Genomic DNA, 14,439 nt, shown 5'->3' with positions numbered 1-14,439 from the left:
CGGCAGCACGGGCGCCCTCCACCCAGCGCAGCAGGGCGGCCTCGAGGGCCGCGTCCTTCCCCTCCCGCTTGCGTTTGCGCTCGGGGTCACCGTTGCGGTGCCACTCGCTCAGGATCCGCTCCTTGTTCTTGATGATACGGCAGATCTGGGGCTGCGACACCCCGAAGCGCTTGGCCAGCTCGCTCTGCGACACCTTGGGGCCCTCCAGCATCTCCAGCACCCGCACCTTCTCCGTCAGCGACAGCTCCTTCCGCTCCTTCCGGGGTGCTGCTGTCCCCCCCTCTGCCGCCGCCGGGGAGCGGCTGGCACAGGGGGCCGGGCGGCAGGGGCTGCCCGTGGCCCCAAACCCCGCCGGCTCGGTGAAGCCTCTTCCACAGCGGCCGCAGGCATAGGCACGGTCCCCGCCGTGTGCCAGCCGGTGCCGCACCAGGTCCGGCTTCGGCCCAAAGCCTCGGCCACACTCGGCACACTCGAGTGGTGGCTCCCCTGGTCGGCAACGGCGGCTCTCAAAAGCAGGGGGTGGGGAGATGAATCCCCCATTACCGGCACTGGCATTCAGCTCCGGCTCAGGGACGCCACAGTAGCTGCAGCCCCGTTCCCGTGGCGGAATGGGGAAGTCGCTGGGGCCCGCACGGCGGGACAGGGGGGAGCCAGGCGGCGGGGACACCCCCTCCTCGCTCTTCACCTCCTTCCCCAGCCAGTCCCCTGCGGAGACAGGAGCGCGTTGGGGAGCGACTGCCTCACCGGGAGTCCAGCGGGGCCAAGCCCTCTGGTTCGGCAGGATTCTGCCCATCACTGGAGCCCCATCCCCGGTCCCACCCGCTCCCCCGTGTCCCACTCACCTTGGGAGGGGCCAGCGGGCGCCGTGCGCAGCCGGGGGGTCCGGTGTGCGCTGTAGCGCGCCGCCGCCGCCTCCTCCCCTCGCTCCACCTCGGCCAGGATGTCGGGTTTGGTGATGGTGTAACCTGTCATGGAGACAAGAGGAGGGACAGCTGGTGATGCCGCCGGTGATGCTGCCGCACGGCACCATGGCAGCCAGTCCTGAAGGGCCTGGGCTGGCGCTCCCCCGCCACGGCTTCCCCGTGGGGATGGGGACACCGGCAGTCCCACCGTGATCCTGGAGCCGCCCCATGGCCGCCTGCTCCCGCCACCCACCGGGCCGGTGTCGATGTGCCGCCGGGCTCGCTCACGGCCAGGCCACGACCGGCAGGACCAGGGCTGGTGCCGGGCAGGCTCCGCGTGCCTCACCCAGGGCGACGGGGTGCTCGCGGTCCTCCTTCATGGCACCGGCACCGTTCCAGCTCCTCAGGGAGACGCGGCGGCTGCTCCCGGTGCCGCTCCCGGTGAGGCCTCACCTGCGGGAGAGACGGTGGCAGTTGAATGATGCGCCGCAGCAGGATGACGGTGCACGGCCGGCCGGCAGCGACCCCGCGGCGCGGGGGCACGGGCATCGGCGCTGCCCGCGGGGCCGCCCGTGGAGAGCGGCCGGGGCCGCCGAGGCCCGGTGGGCCGCGGTGACGCGCCAGTGCCGGTTCCGGTGTCGTACCTGGGGCGGGCTCCGTCCCCTCCCGTCCGGCCGGGCCCGGTGCAGCCCCGGCCCAGCCGCCGCCGCCCCCGCCCCCGCCCGGCGCGGCCCCGCTGCCGGCGGCGGGAGCGCGCGTACCGGCACGGCCGCGCGCCTGGCGCCCCGCCCCGCTCCGCTCTACCCAGTCATTGGGCCGCCGCCAGCGGGCGCCGCGCGGATTGGCTGAGCCGCCGCCCAATCCGCGCGGAGCAGGGGATGCTGCGGCTGCTGCCCCGGCGCGATCCCTCCCGCCTCAGGGGGCAGCCCTGGTGCTGCGCGGTCCCCCTGCCGCTAGGTGTCGCTGCGGTTCCGCCCGCCGCCGTCGCCGCCGCTCCCAGCGTGCGCCGCGCTCTCGGCATGGCCGCTCTGCCCCGCCGCTGCTGAGGAGGCGCCGGGCCCGCGCCGCCGCCGCCCGCTCCGCTCCGCCGCTGCCCCCGCCCCCGCCCGCCGCGCGCCGCAGGGCCATGGCCGACTGGGCCCCCGCTCAGGTAAGCGCTGCCGCTGCCACCTCCCCCTGCCCCCGCCACCGGCTGCCGCCCCCCGACCTGGCCCCCTCTCCTGTCCCCCGGGCGGCGGCCGGGCCCGAGGGATCAAGGCGCCGGTGCGAGCACGGCCCGTCCCCCCACGGAAGCCCCTTCACCCCGCGGCCGCCCGGACGCCAGCCGCGGTGCCACCTCGCTCGGGCGGCGGAGCCCACGGCCCTGTCTGTGCCCCCGCAGGAGCTGGAGTGGGACATGGAGTCGCAGGAGCTGGCCCTGGAGCAGCCCCTGCCCGCCGCCGAGCAGGGCCCCGCCGGCGAGGCCGAGCTGCCGGCCGCCGAGATCTCCCTGACGCTGGTGACCGAGATCCAGGCCGTGGACAGGAAGGTGGATGCCCAGGCTGCCCAGCTGATGAACCTGGAGGGGAGGATGAGGATGGCGGAAACCAAGCTGATCGGCTGCGAGAAGACGGCGGTGGAGTTCGGGAACCAGCTGGAGAGCAAGTGGACCGCGCTGGGCACCCTCATCCAGGAGTACGGGCAGCTGCAGAAGAGGCTGGAGAACATGGAGAACCTGCTGAAGAACAGGAACTTCTGGATCCTGCGGCTGCCCCCGGGGGCGAAGGGGGAGGTCCCCAAGGTAACGGTCCACATGTACTCTGCAGTCGCAGCCCTGTTTCAGGGCAGCTGTGGTGCTGGGTGGGACGCAGCTTCCCTGCGGCAGTGTCTTGCCTTTAGCACTTGGTGAGAAGCACCAGCACAGGTCCATTTGCGTTAATAACGCACCATTTATTATATATGTGTGATCCCCACCAAAATGCATCGCCCGCTCTGCACAGGGTTGCAAATTCCTTAGCGTGGCTGGAGCCGTGTTTGAGTTGTGCAGAATTGCATGGCTCAGTGCTGTGTGCCTGGCAGGTTTGGTAATGTGTCCCCAGTTCCTCTTCAGAGGCAACTGCAGCAGAGCTATGTCAAAAATGAAGTGGGAAAAGAGTCTGTGTTGGGCGCTGTGTACAGGATATCGCCCGCAGTGTGGGGAGGCTGAGCCGGGGGCAAGGTGCAGGCAGGTGATGAGGGGAAACTCCGTCGTGGCCCTCTCGGGCAGGCACGAAGCTGCCTGAGCCAGGCATGAGAGTCGAGTGAGGTGCTTGGGAAGGAGCAGGCATTGCTGCGTGGAACCGTCCTGTGTGGTCCTTTGAGGAGTTTGAATGAGAAAATGTCCACGGATGTTTTCTTCAAAAAGAAGCAAAACGTCTGAGCATACAATGCTTCTAATTGCAGGTCCCCGTGGCATTCAATGATGCTTCATTTAACTTCTCTGAGGAGGAGTGGAAGAGCTTGAACGAGTGGCAGAAGGAGCTTTACAGGCATATCATGAAAGGCAACTACGAGGCCGTCATCTCGATGGGTAAAGACAAGCTGGGGTTTGCCCTGAGCCTTCTGATGTGCTAGGCTTTCCCGGGGCCCGGCAGATGGAAGCACCGCTGTGCCTGGCAGGATCGGGGAGGGTGGATATGGCATGCTGGTCTGGGCACACGTTATGCCGACTTTTGACAGCAGCCCTGGCCATTAGTTCAGTCCTCACCGGTTTAGTTTAGCGGTGGATGGATGTCACGACCATTGCTGCAGTGACCGCATCTCCCTGACGGTCTCTGTGGCTGGTAGGAGCCAAGCAAGCACCTGGGTCGTGAGGAGGAGGGGAAGCAAGAGGACCCTCAAGCCAAGTAAAGATGGGGAAGAGGGGAGTTTCTTTGTCACGCAAAGATCCACAGATCCACTGCGCTGGGTGCATCAGCCCACTGGCCGCTTAGGGCAGCAGAGGGGTGCCCTGCCCCTGAGCTTCCTTCCAGCCCTTTCTGCGGGTGATCCGTCCTTCAGCTGCAGAGCCTCTTCTTTCGTAAGGGAGGAGAGCGAGGTTTGTCAGCTGCCTGCCTTGGTGCTCTGTCTGATGCCAGCCTCATCCCAGGGAACGTTTCTTGCGCTAGCCGCTGCCTTATCTGCTCCTGTAGTGCCAGGGTAGGGCTGGGGAGGAGCAGCAGGCAAAGGCCAAAGGCAGGCTCTGCCTTCTGCTTTCCCCCCCAGTGGCTCAGGGCAGCGTGTTCGCAGCTAAACGAATGTGCTCTGCTTGCTCCTTCCAGTCCTGGCTGCGGGGAGACACTCGGGGGGGGACGCATTGACTTCACGAGCACCTACGTGTGTTCTGAGAAATGACCTTGCCTTGGCTGGACGTCCGCGTGCAGCGGGTGGGAGCGCAGATGCCGTCCCCGGTAGGAAGACATCTCCTGCCTGTGCTCTCAGCACAGGTGTGCAGGGCTGGTGTGCAGGCTCACCCGCCACCCTGCCATCCAACTCTGGCCGATCAAGGCCTTTTGTCCTTTTTTTTTTTTTTCCCCTTTATTTTTTTGAATGGAGGTCTCCTGCAGTTCTTGTGTGCAGGGGAAAAGGGGAAGGATAAATACTGGCCCCCATTCTCCTGTTTAAAAAACAATCCTGCGTCCTGCTCTAGAGGCACAGGAACATAACAGTCCCGCTGAAGGAGATCTGAGCCTGGAGCTTAGAAAAATGTATCTGTGCTTCATCTGAAGGTTTCCTTTGAGTAATGAGGTTTAGAGGTTTAAAGGCCCTCATGTAAGGCAAACAGATCCACCAGAGCAGCGGTGGAAATTAATACCCAGAGACTCACGCTTGTTTGGAAATGAAGTTTTCCGCTCTCCGCCCTAGGAGAGATTGTGATTGTCCCCTTTCCCCCACCAAAATCCGCAAGCAGCCTGTGACTCGGACGAGTAGGATGGAGCGGTCCTGGCTGGAGGGAACCGCATGGGGAGGGCACTTCCCCTGCTGCCGCTGGCTGACAGCTCTGGTGCTGTCCCCGAGCTGAAGTCCCCATTGTAATGGATCCGCGGACCTTAGCAGAGAGGAGAAGAAAGGAAGCCTGGAGGTAAGCACAGATGCATTTTCTTATTCTCCTCCTCATGCTGCAGGCTGGGAGGTGCTCCTCACCTGAGCAGAGTGTGCTCCTGCAGTCCGCTCATGTTCCCAGGGCCCAGACAAGGTGAGCGGTGCAGATGTGTGAGAGCATCTTCTTCTTAAGCCTCTCTTTCCATTACCTGTCATCCCCAGCAGCGAAGGAAGGTTGGTGGGCAAAGATTTGAGAGTCTCTCTCCCGCGAGGGCAGAGGAAATGTTCTGATCCCCTTTTTATATGCAGATGCTGCCATTTCGAAGCCTGACCTCCTGTCACGGATTGAGCAAGGAGAGGATCCCAACACAGAGGATCAGGATGACTCTGAGGGAGGAGAAACCCCTACAGACCCCAGCACCGGTGAGCCATAAGGTTCCTAGGGCTCAGTGGGGAGGTGGAAAGCAGACACATGGTTGCCACCGACCACCTATGCTCTTCTGCTTGCCTCTGCTCTTGAGTTTTGCCAGCTCTGTCCTTGGGTATGGGGGTGACTTTGCTTTCCTAGTTGGCTCTCACCCCATGCGGCCATCTTTCCTGAAATCCTCTGTAAAGCAGCTGGGAGGCGTGAGCGTAAACTCCTGTCATTCTTTCTCTTGTGCACAGAGTTTTCCTTTCCTGGTCCCGATGACAGCTCGTGGAGTAAATATGAAGAGACTCTGGCTGAAAGCCACGAGGGCTCTGAAGAAGAGGAAAGCATGGAGGTCCCTAGTACATGTGAGTTAGAAGCGCAGAGCTTCGCCGAGCGCTGCGCAGAGGGGAAGATAGCGACAGCCTCTTGGCGCTTGCTGGGGATTGCGTGGGGTGAGATTCTGCCTTTGCCGTGGTCTCTGCCAGGCTTGCTTCAGGGGTCAGCATGGGAGCTGGACGGCAGCTGAGGCAGATGGGTAGCGCACATGCAGAAGAAGCTGTGGTACACGAGCAGCAGGCTGTAAAAGCAGCTGTGGGCTGGCTAGGGGCATGCAGGTCATCTGTACAGTGTTGCATCACTCGGTGTTTGGTCAGCCTTGAGGTAGAGGTGAGCGGGAGCATGCGTAGCACAGGCAAACTTCGGTGACGTGAGCAACAAAGCTCTTTAAAAAAGTCTTTTCCACAAATATGTAGTGATATTTTTCGCAGCTTTCTCTGTCAGCCAAATGTGAGGCTTCTTGTGGTGTGTTCTTGTCACCGCCCCATCACTCTGGGTCCCTGCTCTGAAGCATGGGGACACACGAGCTGCTTTAGGAAGCATCCCTTGCTAGGATGTGCCTTTGGCTTCCTGGCCATGTTCTCAGAAGCAGCTCACCTCTTCTGGCTGATGCTTTTCCAAAATTTCAGCCTGATGCAAACTAAGCAGCCCATTTTCAAACACCATGTGCATGTTTAGGTGTCTGACAAAGTGACAAGCAGATGAAGTGCCCTGTGACAGGGAGAGCCAAGCAGTCTTCTCTGGGCACGCAAATGCTTGGCACAGCTTTACCTTCTTACGCTCTGCGGAAACCTGTGGTGTTCAGCCCTCTCTGCTACATCCCCAGATCTTCTGGGCTTTTTTCATCCTCCCTTTGCGAGGGTCCTTGCCGGTTGCTTTGAGTTACCATTTATACCATGGGAGATCCTTTGGGCCCAGGCACCGTACAAGCCCAGAAGGAAAAGAGGTTTTATTCCCCTTCCCTCAATTTTTTTTTTCCTTTATCCTAAGTCACTAAGTGGCTATCTAAGTTCTCAAAGACCTGTTCTGCTTCACCTCCTGCTGAGGAACCCACTTTTTCCTTTTGTCTAGCTATATATAGGGATCTCGTCATTGTACTGTCTGAGCTTTCCCAAGAAATTTATTAGTGATCTGGACTGAGGGGACCGAGTGCTCCCTCAGTAAGTTTGCAGATGACACCAAGTTGGGTGGGAGTGTTGATCTCCTGGAGGGCAGGAAGGCTCTGCAGAGGGATCTGGACAGGCTGGATCCAAGGGCCGAGGTCAACTGTATGAGGTTTAACAAGGTCAAGTGCCGGGTCCTGCACTTGGGTCACAACAGCTCCATCCAACGCTCCAGGCCTGGGGAGGAGTGGCTGGAGAGCTGCCCGGTGGAAAAGGACCTGGGGGTGCTGGTTGACAGCCATGAACACGAGCCAGCAGTGTGCCCAGGTGGCCAAGAAGGCCAACAGCACCCTGGCCTGTACCAGCAATGGTGTGGCCAGCAGCAGCAGGGCAGGGATCGTGCCCCTGGACTCGGCCCCGTTGAGGCCGCACCTCGAATCCTGTGTTCAGAGTTGGGCCCCTCACTCCAAGGAGGATGTTGAGGTGCTGGAGCGTGTCCAGAGAAGGGCGACGGAGCTGGGGAGGGGTCTGGAACACAAGTCTGATGAGGAGCGGCTGAGGGAACTGGGGGTGTTCAGCCTGGAGAAGAGGAGGCTGAGGGGAGCCCTCATCGCTCTCTGCAACTGCCTGAAAGGGGGTTGTGGTGAGGTGGGGGTTGGCCTCTTCTCCCAAGTAACCAGCGACAGGACGAGAGGAAACGGCCTCAAGTTGCGCCGGGGGAGGTTTAGATTGGGTGTTGGGGGAAATGTCTTCACCCAAAGGGTTGTCAAGCCCTGGCACAGGCTGCCCGGGGAAGGGGCTGAGTCCCAGCCCTGGGGGGATTTAAAAGCCATGTAGGCACGGTGCTGAGGGACATGGTCAGTGGTGGGCTGGGCAGTGCTGGGGTGATGGTGGGACTCGAGGACCTTAAAGGTCTTTTCCAAGTGAAACGATTCTATGATTCTAAGTCAAAATACTTTGGCTTTGTTTGTATTCCAGTACTGCTTAGGTAGGTCCCAGGTGGGACTTGCAACCCTGTAGTGCCAGGTACTGTCCTGAGTGTGCAAAGCAGAGACCACCTCCGCCCCGAGAGAATTGCGGTCTAAATAATGAGGCAGTTCTTATCTCAAATGACATGAATGTCTCTGCTCTGCCAGATGAACAGCAGTGTGATGAGGAAGGTTCTGAAAGCCTTGAGCTTCCTAGCTCATTGGCAGGAAAGTGGGAAGAGGTTTTCTCAAGCCCAGAGGAAGAGGTAAAGCCCAGCAGCAAGAGCCGTAGCGGATCGACCTCGCAGCAGAGAACCGCAACGGGCAACGGCCTAAGGCGCTCCGCTCGCCGCGGGAGAGACTTGGCCAAGAAGGACACTCCTGAGGACGTGGCTGCAGTAGAGGGGCCCTACATCTGCTGCGAGTGTGGGGAGAGCTTCCTGGACAAGCAGCTCTTTGCCACCCATCAGAAAGCGCATGCCAGCGAGGAAGCCTGTACTTCCCTGGAGCATGGAGAAAGTTTCAGGCAGAAATCCAAAACAACCCCTACGAAAGCCCAAGGGCCCTCCCGCTCCAAACCGTCCAAGCGCCCCGATGGGGAGAAGAGCTCTGGTTTCAAGTACGGCTTCGTCAGGCACCAGGTGAACAACATGGTGGAGAGACCGTACACCTGCTCCCAGTGCAAGGAGAGCTTCAGCCTGGAAGTGAGCCTTATCTTGCACCAGAAGCTCCATACAGGGAAGGGTGACGGGCCGCTGACGTGCACCTACTGCGGGAAGGACTTCCGAGACCTCTCCAAAGCCATCCGCCATCAGCGCATCCACACTGGGGAGAGGCCGTACCAGTGCACCGAGTGCGGGAAGAGCTTCATCCGGCGGGACCACCTGCTCAAGCACTGGCGGGTCCACACCGGGGAGACCCCCTACCAGTGTCCCGTCTGCGGGAAGCACTTCCGCTACAAAGAGTCTCTGAATTGTCACCAGAAAATCCACTCCCGCAACCCCCGGCCCATGGAGGATTCGCAGCACAACCTGGAGTCGGCGACTCAAACCGGCCATTTCTGCGTGAAAAAGGAAACTAAGCAGTAGCGCTGTGGTGGGAGGCCGGGGCAGAAGGGCTCGCGGTTACGACAACGGTCTAGCAGGTGGACGTGCAGCATGATAGGAGGTGAACTTGTATCGCAGCTAATCCACTAAGTGGTCATGCTACAAAGCCCGCTTTGTTGAAGCATCAAAGGAATTCCTCTTAAAAACTGATCGGACGGCCTAGGCACCTCTTGGACCCCACGGGGTTACGTGAGACTTCCATAGCGGCGTAGGCCTTGTACTAGTTGTCCCCTACGCAGGTTTGGATTTTGCCTGTAGAGAATAATCTCGAGCGATTCTCTGGGGTCCGTATTTAGCAGGTGTTTCCCCACCTATCTTTGTGCATATTCAGGAGTGACAAGCTTTTGCTTTCTTTTTTCCACTCGTTTCACCGCAAGGCTGGAAGCGCGAGGGAGGGAGGGAAGGCGCCACTCCCAGGCAACCGGCCGCTCGCTCCCGTTGCGTTGCCGCACCTCGAGCAGCAGCCCCGTGCTGCAAGGCCAGGGCTGGGGTGCAGGGTAGAGAGGTGAGGCAGAGACATGGTATGGGGCACGACGCAGGATTTGTCGAAGGCAAAAAAGCGGAGGGGAGAGAGCAGCAAAGAGCAAGGTGAGAAAAAGTAGGTGCAAGAGGAAAGGACGTGCAGGAGAAGGGGCTGAGGACATTGGAGCAGGTGGAGTTGGGAAGGGCAGCGTGTGGAGGCGTGGTCGGGTAACTCACCGGAGAAGGACACGTCTCTGTTGTTTCGAAGGATGTTACTGGCACCAGCCGGGCTGTAGTTTCCCTCTGGCCCAAGGGAACGGAGCCTCTGGTCCGTCACATGAACTCCTGTCAATGAAGGCGATTTTATTATTATTTTTTAACTGGGTTTGGTCTCACACTCAGGTAAGTCAGATGAGTGAAAGCAACTTCTCCTAACCCCTGTAAAGAGCTGTTTGGTTTTTAGTTAATCTAGAAGTAGTGTGTTATTATTGTTATTATTATTGTTATTATTATTATTATTATTATACTACAAGGAAATGTGTGGCACTATATTTCACAGTTGATCTAAAACACTTAAATGTATGAGATAACTGACCAGAGTTTTTCAGACGTCTGTGTAAATATTGGTTGAGTTCTCGGAGCTAATCGGTGTTGTTCCTGAGGTGGCTGTAAGTGGTGTTTCTTCCGCTGTGTGTCGTCAGCTGCTGGTTCGTGATCGTGTTTTGTAATAACTTTTGTAAAGTCTGTCAATACAGTGTTTCCATTCTGAAGCCCGTGTCGGGTGAGTGATCGCAGCCCCGGTCCCCTCGCTGGCTGCTGTGTTTCATCCTTGCACGCCCCTCTCCATGGTGACGCCTGCAGCAGCCATGCCTGGCTCCTGGCTGTTATTTATTAGCGTTTTTCCAGGTAATTTGCAGAACTGGTGAACCGCACAAGCTGAGCGGGCTCTGCTCAGGTCCGTTACTGTTCCACGCTGAGCATCCGGGGAGCCACATCCGGCAAACGAGGCTGCTTGGCACGGCTCTTGGGGCTGCTGTGGTCGGTGTCCGGCATTTGGGGTTCATGTTTTTAAGCTCTTTCTTTGCTGCTGCTATGGCTAGAAGCAGACCCGTTTTATGTGAAAACAGCGTCACAGCTCTGGGAGCTGGCCTGCGCCACGCACAAAATAGGGCTGCAGCAGTGGCCGAGGAGTCACCAGCCCCAGCAAGGCTCTGCTGTGGGGCAGAGCTGGGACAGTCCCGTGCCGGCAGAAGCGCCGGTGTGTGCGGCTGCAGTGCTGCTCTGCACCTCGGAGCTGGGACGTCGTGGACTGGCCCTCCGATACTGACTGTGGCCCACTGCGGTGGGCGAGAAGAGCCCCGGTGCGCTCTGCTGAGGGTCCAGCCGCCAAGGCTGCGGCTTCGTCTCCCACCAGACAGGGTGGCCTGGCCCCACGGGGCCCCATGGCATCCCGGCGGAGCTGGAGGCACCTTGGCACGTGGGGCCGAGCTCACTCGTGCCCACTGCCCATTGGAGCCGCCGAGCCGGGCCGCGCTGGATTTGCATCGCCGTTTCCTCGCTCGTACGTACCCAAGCTTTGTACCGGGGCTGCCAATAAACGGTTCCTGCCAGGCCTGGCCCCGCCGGGCAGCGCGCCGTTTTGTCTCGCGCCAGGGCCTCGCGCGTCCCGGGGAACGCGGTGCTGGCTGGGGGCGGGGGGGGCGAGCCGCGGGGGGCAGCGGGTGCCCCACAGTGTCCCAGAAGGGGACAGCAGCGCCTCCCCCAGCACTGTGCCCGATGGGGCTTGTACCCCGTCTTCTCGCCCCTGCCCGGCCGTGGGGCCTTGCCTGGTGGGGGCGGTCCCCTCCCTCCCGTGGTGTTTGCGGAGGGGGGGGCTGGCACAGCCCCCTCCCCATGTGCTGCCCAGAGGCCGGGTCGGGCCTGCCTGGCACCAGCTCCTTGGGCTGCTCCTGGGTCTCTGCCCCCAGACCTCAGCTGTCCCCGAGTCCCCTCTTCCACGTTCCTCGCGCTTCCCCCCGCCCCGGGGGCCTGGTCCACAGCTCTGCAGCGTGGTGGCCCTGGCTGGTCCCAAGCCCTGGCTGGTGGAAGCTCCCCTTTCTCCCCCGTTCCCATCCTGGAGCGGGTACAGGGCAGCGGCTGCTCCCCTCTGCCGCTGCGAGGAGCTGCCGGCCGTGCCGGGGTGGTGCCGCACACGGGGTGCTGGGGACGGACGCACTGCGCCTCCGGCAGAGCCTGGTGCAGGGGGACGGTCCCCGCTCCCACCCCTGCCTGTGGTGCAGCCTGGCCTCCCTTGGGGGGCAGCCGCCGGCACCCCCGAGAGCTCTGACAACGCCCAAGGGGTTGTTACAGCTTGGAACCAAATGTGGGGCGTGAGTCAGAGCCAGTGTAGGGCCGTGGCACCCACAGGTCCCTGGTGTTGCTGCTGGGCTGAGAACGGAGGGTGCTGGGGCTCCTCTGCTGGCCCAAACTGTGCCGGGTGCCGCAGAGCCCGAGCGCGTGCCCCCGGCTGAATCCCCCCACGCTCTCTGGAGCAACCAGGCGGGCTGGGGCTGCCCCACGCAGGGACGGAGATGCCGTGGGTAGGGGGGAGGAGGAGGAAAAAGGCGTGAGCCCATGGGACAGGCTCCTGGCTGGGGAAGAAGCGTTGTGCTGGATTCGGCAGCTCGAGCCCCGTGCCCTGGCCGCGGCCGGTGGCGAGGCTGAGCACGGCTCCTGCTACGAGCACACAGAGACACCGTAACTATCCACATATGTACTTCTACGGTGTATACGTGTGCTGTGTGTATATATATACACCCACACATACATGGCCGGCAGCACAGACACGCAGCGCTCGCACAAACACAGCACCGGTGGCCACATCCTGATCCACCTCTGGCTGATCACGAAGATCCACAAGTGGGAAATAAACACACCTGATAAATACACATATGTATCTCTCCATGTGTACAGCGTGGGTCGCTCCAGCAGCCAGGCCCACGCCGTCCCTCTGCCCAGTAGCTGCCCTAAGACTCCAGTCTCCCCAGTTGCACTGGGACATCCGAGCCCTGGGGCCGTGACCCTCTCTCTGTCCCAAAGCTGCTCCCAGTGTCCCCTCCCAAGGGGTGTCACCCCCAGCCGGGGGCTGCGGCTTCCTGGAACAGCCTGGGGCGGGCAAGGACAGGGGGTCCCTAATTTGGGTCCCTGCCTGCATCACTCCCCTGGGCAGGTGGGGATTGGTGCTGTATGCCCCCAGCCCCAAGTGTGTGTGCTGGTGGGCAGCCCGTGCTCCTCGCCGTGGTGCTGCGGCTGTGCCACAGCCGTGCCCCCCTGTTCTGGCATCGCAGCAGTGACTGGATGCCACCTCGTCCCCATCCCCCTCATCTCCTCCCTTTTTCCGCAATCCAAAGGGTTTCCTGCCCTTCCCCATGTTCGTTGTCACCAACTTCCCCCCATTGGCACCCCATGCCGGGGGTTGCTGAGGTCGGGACCGGGGATGAAGCCATGTGCCATGGGAGTGCCACCATGCACAGGGTCCTGCTGGGGCTGTGTTTGGCACGTGGTGGCACTGGGATGGGAGAGGACAGGGTGGGACAGGACAGGGCAGATGGGACAGGATGGGATGGGATCACAGAATCACAGAATCATTGAGGTTGGAAAAAACCTTCAAGATCATCAAGTCCAACCATCAACCCAACACCACCATGCCCACTAATCCATGTCCCCAAGTGCCACGTCCACACGGTTTTGAACACCTCCAGGGATGGTGACTCCACCACCTCCCCGGGCAGCCTGTGCCAATGCCTGACCACCCTCTCAGTACAGAAATTTCCCCCAACACCCAATCTAAACCTCCCCCGGCGCAACTTGAGGCCGTTTCCTCTCGTCCTGTCGCTGGTTACTTGGGAGAAGAGACCAACCCCCACCTCACCACAACCCCCTTTCAGGCAGTTGCAGAGAGCGATGAGGGCTCCCCTCAGCCTCCTCTTCTCCAGACTGAACACCCCCAGTTCCCTCAGCCGCTCCCCATCAGACTTGTGCTCCAGACCCCTCCCCAGCTCCGTCGCCCTTCTCTGGACACGCTCCAGCACCTCAACGTCCTCCTTGGAGTGAGGGGCCCAACTCTGAACACAGGATTCGAGGTGCGGCCTCACTGGGGCCGAGTCCAGGGGCACGATCCCTGCCCTGCTGCTGCTGGCCACACCATTGCTGGTACAGGCCAGGACGCTGTTGGCCTTCTTGGCCACCTGGGCACACTGCTGGCTCGTGTTCAGCCGGGCAGCTCTCCAGCCACTCCTCCCCAGGCCTGGAGCGTTGGATGGAGCTGTTGTGACCCAAGGGCAGGCCCTTGCATGGGACGGGCTGGGGCTGGGGCTGGGCTGGGCCATGGCAGATGGGATGTGACAAGGCGGGACGGGACGGGGTTGCACAGGGCGCCATGGGACAGGGTGGACGGGACGGGACAGGTGCGATCGGCTGGGACGGGGCGGGATGGTGGGATGGATCTCGCGCGGTGGGACGGGAGGGGGCAGGCGGGACGGGGCAGGCCCGGAGAGGGACGGACGAGGTGGGGCGGGGGGTGGGGCGGGGCAGTGCCGCCCCCGCGGAACCCGACGGGCCCCCCCGCCAGCCCCGGTCCGCGCGGGAGCGGCCGGGGGGGCCGGAGGGGGGGGGGGGCTGTCTCCATGGCGACACCGCCCTCCGGCCGCCATTTCACGGGCCCGCAGGGCGCGAGGCCGCAGGGTGGGGGGGCGTGGCCGCCAGGGGGCGCCCGCGCCAGCCCCGCCCCCGGCCATGGCGGCGCCCGACGGTGCGGGCCGAGGGGGGGGAGCCGGGCCCGGTGCCCCCATGGCCTCCCCAGTGACCACCCCCCGGTGCCCCGCGTTACCCTTAGTCGCCCCTCACCACCCCCAGTTCCCCCCAGGGCCTCCCCAGTTCCTCCCCCCGCCTTTTCCTCTGCCCCTCCTCGGTCCTCCCCAGTTCTCCCCCATTCCCACCAGTCGCCCCCAGCCCTTCCCCAGTCACCCCTCAGTCCTCCCCGTCAGCCCAGTTACCCCGGGAACAGCCCCAGTTCTCCCCAGTTACCAGCAGGCCCTCCCCAGTTCCCTCCAGTCGTCCCCAGTCAGCCCAGTT

At 61.9% G+C, this 14,439-nt stretch overlaps 2 protein-coding genes across 2 annotated transcripts in view; one reads left to right on the top strand and one right to left on the bottom strand.

Moving 5' to 3' along the window:
- Positions 1–1,282, bottom strand: part of LOC309402677 (uncharacterized protein) — a gene marked incomplete at both ends in the record, with an annotated part of 2,073 nt that extends 791 nt beyond the window's left edge. The window contains 4 exon segments of the mRNA XM_081996537.1: positions 10–769; positions 771–825; positions 827–965; positions 1,249–1,282. Coding sequence (XP_081852663.1) covers positions 10–769; positions 771–825; positions 827–965; positions 1,249–1,282 — 988 coding nt within the window.
- Positions 1,283–2,028: 746 nt separating this feature from the next.
- Positions 2,029–8,847, top strand: LOC309402676 (zinc finger protein 783-like; the record flags this gene model as incomplete). Its single annotated transcript, XM_081996536.1, has 6 exons — positions 2,029–2,052; positions 2,284–2,682; positions 3,324–3,450; positions 5,250–5,363; positions 5,607–5,804; positions 7,928–8,847. 6 exons carry the CDS (start codon positions 2,029–2,031, stop codon positions 8,845–8,847), a joined length of 1,782 nt encoding a protein of 593 aa, XP_081852662.1.
- Positions 8,848–14,439: the final 5,592 nt, after the last annotated feature.

This window comes from Phaethon aethereus, assembly GCF_964289735.1.
Source record: "Phaethon aethereus genome assembly, chromosome: 2".
Classification (NCBI taxonomy): Eukaryota; Metazoa; Chordata; class Aves; order Phaethontiformes; family Phaethontidae; genus Phaethon; species Phaethon aethereus.
Note: the sequence above shows the minus strand (reverse complement) of the source record. Positions and strands in the feature narration are given on the sequence as shown.